At 41.1% G+C, this 5,200-nt stretch overlaps 1 protein-coding gene across 1 annotated transcript in view; it reads left to right on the plus strand.

The window, feature by feature from the left end:
* The first annotated feature begins 269 nt into the window (after positions 1–269).
* rnf139 (ring finger protein 139) overlaps positions 270–5,200 on the plus strand; it is an 11,908-nt gene continuing 6,977 nt past the window's right edge. The window contains 1 exon segment of the mRNA XM_034892585.1: positions 270–823. Coding sequence (XP_034748476.1) covers positions 661–823 — 163 coding nt within the window. The 5' untranslated portion in view covers positions 270–660.

Raw genomic sequence — 5,200 nt, forward strand, 5'->3', positions numbered from 1 at the left:
GTGTGTGTGTGTGTGTGTGTGTGTGTGTGTGTGTGTGTGTGTGAACAACACCATCAACGTGTTCAGTTTTGTCGGTGTCTACACTTTTGAGAGACTTAATATACTCCTTAAGTTCAAATAAAAGAAAAACCAGTGAAATTGGTGGTAATATTTGTTGTTTTGCATTTATTTGTTGTTTTTAAAATCATTTCCGAGTTTGGCTAAATGCTGCGTCAGCCGCGTCAGCTGCCACACCCTCTGACGCTGGATGTGACGCCGTCGCGTCACGTCACGTCACGTCGGAACCAACAGCCTGTGGTGGCAACTGGCAACTTCTGCTGTGTTACCAAAGCAACTCAGAGCAATACGAGGGGGACATTTTCTAGGATATCCTGATCTTTCACAGCAAGACCAGACGAGACAGGCACTCCGAGGAGAACTTATGTGGTTGGCGGTAACATTTCGGATGGGAGCAACCCGAAATTAAAGAGAAAATAAGCAGCAACAGGAGGTTTGAGCCGGGCGGACATGGCGGACGGCAGCAGGTTCACAGCTATTAAATAAACGCCAGGCATAGCAAAGCCGACAGCGAGGGCTTGCTGCTGAGGGACTTTAATTTATTTGAATGTTGCACGGATAGCCGGGGCTCCCCAGGACTGTCAGCCCTCCACTGAAGCCTGCATGGCGTCCTCTCAAGCCCGGCTAGGCCAGCAGGCCTTAGCGGTGCTTGATGTGGCTCTGCGAGTTCCCTGTATCTTTATTATCGACGCCATTTTTAACTCCTACTACGACCCTGGGTCGGGATGGGTCGGGCTGATGGGGAAGGTGTTCGTCAGAGTCATGGGTAAGTGTTTTAAAGTCGTGTTTTAAAGCCTCCGAACTGTGTCAACAACACCCAGCAAACTGACAGCTAGCGTTAGCTTACCGCGTTAGCCGTGACGTTAGTCAGCAGTGTGAAGCTATGTCACCTGTCACACACACTATAAAGCCGATTAAGTCAACGGCAGTAACATAAATGCACGTCTGGTTTGTCCGACACGGTGTTTAATTAGTTAATATAAAACCTAATTCAGTCTGTTTTGATTGCTAGCAACTCGCTATCTTGCTATCTAGCTAACCGCTAAAGTCAGGTATTAAATCACAGGTGTTGTGCCAAATTCCGTGTCCTTAAAGAAACGGCCCGGGGACGTTTAGGCAGCCTGCCGTTCTGCCTGTCAAAATACACTACTTTATCCCCTGGAACCTTATTTAAACCATGGTCTGAACTCTGTGTAACACTTAGTGTATTCATGGGGGATATGGACCTAATTTATATGACAGTAATAATCACTAGGGCTGCAACTAGTGTCTTTATTTAATTCTTAATTCATCAATGGTCCTGAGTTGACTTACTCAAATGTCTTGTTTTGTCTGACCAACAGACCCAAACTCAAATATATTCAGTTCGCTATCCTAAGACAAATAAGTAAACAGAAAATATTAACATTTACAAAGTTAGAACCATGGTTGGGTATTAGCACCAGCCAAATGCTGGTATAAAATATGCCAGTGGCTGCTAGTTTTGCTTCAAAAACCAGCTTAAAACTCAATAGTAATCTATTGAGTGGCAGGTATATTGTTGAATTACACTTGCCACAGTGGCAGGTGGACAAAAAAATTAATTTCCAACCCCGGGAGAACCTTTGAAAGATATTATATATATATATATATATATATATATATAAATATAATATGATTGAAGCAATTAAAGGTACGCTATGACTTCCTGCATGGTCACTTCTGTTGACATTTCCAGTAAATTTCAAACAAAACGGAGCGTAGGTACATGGAAGGAGATAACATAGACACATTAATATTATGTAATATTATATAATATAATTATTACTAACTGAAATGCTAGTTACATAACATTAGTAATTCAATCTAAACAGTCAAGTTAAAACTGAAAGTCGCGTAGTTAAGACACAATCGTTAGCCTATTTTTACACAAACGTCTGCTACGGAGCCATAATGTAAGTAACAGTCAGTTTCAAAGTAATGGAGCCTTTTATACATTGTAATGTTTCTTTAGAAGTGAATTATGGACAAATAGAGAATAGACAACATGGGGGCAACATGAGGGCAACATGAGGACAACATGAGGGACACATGAAGACAGCATGAGGACAACATGAGGACAACATGGGGACAACATGAGGACAACATGAGGACAGCATGAGGGAAACATGGGGACAACATGAGGGAAACATGGGGACAACATGAGGGAAACATGAAGACACCATGAGGGAAACATGGGGACACCATGAGGGAAACATGAAGACAGCATAAGGACAGCATGAGGGAAACATGGGGACACCATGAGGGAAACATGGGGACACCATGAGGGAAACATGAAGACAGCATGAGGACAGCATGAGGGAAACATGAAGACACCATGAGGGAAACATGGGGACACCATGAGGGAAACATGGGGTTAACATGAAGACAACATGGGGGCAAACATGAGGGCAACGTGAAGACAACATGAGGACAACATGAGGACAACATGAAGACAACATGAGGGCAACATGAGGGCAACATGAGGGCGACATGGGGGCGACATGGGGGCAAACATGAGGACAACATGAAGACAACATGAAGACAACATGAGGGCAACATGAGGGCAACATGAGGGCGACATGGGGGCGACATGGGGGCAAACAAGAGGACAACATCAGGGCAACGTGAAGACAACGTGAGGACAACATGAGGACAACATGAGGACAACATGAAGACAACATGAGGACAACATGAGGACAACATGAGGACAACATGAGGACAACAGGAGGGCAACATGAAGACAACGTGAGGACAACATGAAGACAACATGAAGACAACATGGGGACAACATGAGGACAACATGAAGACAACATGGGGACAACATGAGGACAACATGAAGACAACATGAAGACAACATGAGGACAACATGAAGACAACATGGGGACAACAAAGACAACATGAGGACAACATAAAGACAACATGGGGACAACATGGGGGCTAAATGAAGACAACACATGACAAAACATTGGCACTTTTAAAGTCTGGTGGACTTTCACTTTTCTTTTACGGACTTTCCAGTCATAACTCGTAAAACACCTAATCTGAAATAACATTTTAATTATTGTATGTTACATAATCCATGACTCACATTTCCAATATTTGTGGCACGTGTCCTTCAGACAGTAGCTGAAGCTTTTCAGTGCCCTGAAACTAGTCTACACAAATCACCTGCGGCTGTTTTTATTCCTTCCAACAGAGATCAATGTTGTTAGTCTTCCCTCTAAGTTGTGAGTCATTAGCAGAAAGCCGTGTGCTCAGACAAACAACTACCAGGTTACACAACTCTCTGTTTGCCCAGGTTTGTAGACCTTTGAACCGCTGAGGCCCCATGGAAGTCATTTTGGTGTTGGCCAATAGCTGTCTGCGTTTGGAGAGGCCATGAGCCAAAATAAAGAGCCTTTTCTTTTTTAGTGGGTCAGGGAACAGTCTCATCTTTCTCTAGCACACAATGTTTTTGTGTTTAGTATCAGCACATAAACCTAGGAGTGTTTACCGGAAATTATAACAAAAACAAGACTTTTGGAGAAGTCCCCAAAAGCAATAACCGCAGGCAATAAAGCTCTAACATGTCATCACTGAAAATGTAAAAATCAACACTTTTGTTGATGCTTTTTACCAATGTTTTTCAGAGTCAAAAAGTCAAAGTCAAAGTCTGCTTTATTGTCAATTTCTTCACATGTCAAAACATACAAAGAAATCGAAATTGCGTTTCCCTCTATCCCACGGTGACAACAAGACATTTATAACCAATTTGGTCCACAGACGAACATAACATTCAAGTAAACAATATAAAAAAGGAAAAATAAGAAGATATATACAATGAGGAAAATAACAGCAGCAAAATTTGAGTTAAAAAGTCAGGCGGTAGCATAGTGGTGCCGGTTATGTAAGAGCAGCAGAAATGTGTTCCCAAGTGTTTTCAGGACAACAAAAAGTGTGCAAAGGCAGCCATTTTGGGTCCAAAGTCCAGGATATTCATGTAAGCTGTGTTCACTATGCGCTGCAGGGCTTTCCTGTTGTAGTCAGTGCAGCTTCCGCCCCACACAGCAATACAGCTAGAGGATGCTCTCTTTTTAACTTTTTCTTATGATTTTGTCCCTTTTTTTCCAACACTTTTGAGGCTGTTTTTCAATGTTTTGTTAACGCTACGTAACACTAACTTATTAACTTTAGTTTTACAGTTATTTTTGGAATTTATGGTCAATAAATAAGGAAGTTATGCCAATTGTTTGAGTTAAAAAAACAGAGATTTTGAATTATTCAGACTAAAATTAAAGGAATACATGTTGATGATAATCACAGACTGGAATATGTCAACTTTTACTCAATACTATTTCAAAAAACACTTCAATTTGTTTGTCAAATGCTATAAAATTGAATAAGACGCCCCAAAGAGTGTTGTGAGGAATCAATAATGTTTTGGGTAATAACAATTAAGTAGTTAAAAAGAACATTGATATAGGAAAATGGGTCAAAGTAATAAGTTATTTACTGTAAATATTAAATGGTGAACAGGGTGAATTGAGCAATTTTATAACGGTTAATCTAAATCATAAACTGGAAAAAAAAATCATAAACATATTAAAAGGAAAGGGGAGAAAAGGGTATTAGACCAATCTCTAGTATATATATAAGAAAACATGCCTTTTTAACTCTGTAATCCTTCCTGAAAAACAGCCTTAAATGACTAAAACCGTACAGCTGGGGGTGTTAAAATGACCCACTTCATTCACCTGTTATGAAAGTCTGCAGAAAAGAAACATTTAGCAATAAAAACAACAGAATACACATGGTACAGGACGGGGGCAAAGAAAACACTAAATGAACAGCATTTGACGTACGTCATCAAGTGTTTTTTGTGATAATTGTATATGCGATACGTACGGCACATCAACAACTACAAAACATCTGGGTTACGGTAGGATTCCACACATTTATCATAATGGTGGCAGATTAATGTAATATTTGACCACTAATTAGGCTCGTTGGAGATGAGCCAGGTCTGCGCAGAATCGATCACCGCCGATCGGCGCCCGATGCATGTTGGGTAGATTTGTGTCCGACTTGATCCCGACTCGCTCTGACGTCATGCACACGTGGGCAACGGAAATCTCACGAGAGC

Source organism: Etheostoma cragini, chromosome 14 (genome assembly GCF_013103735.1).
Source record: "Etheostoma cragini isolate CJK2018 chromosome 14, CSU_Ecrag_1.0, whole genome shotgun sequence".
NCBI classification, from domain to species: domain Eukaryota; kingdom Metazoa; phylum Chordata; class Actinopteri; order Perciformes; family Percidae; genus Etheostoma; species Etheostoma cragini.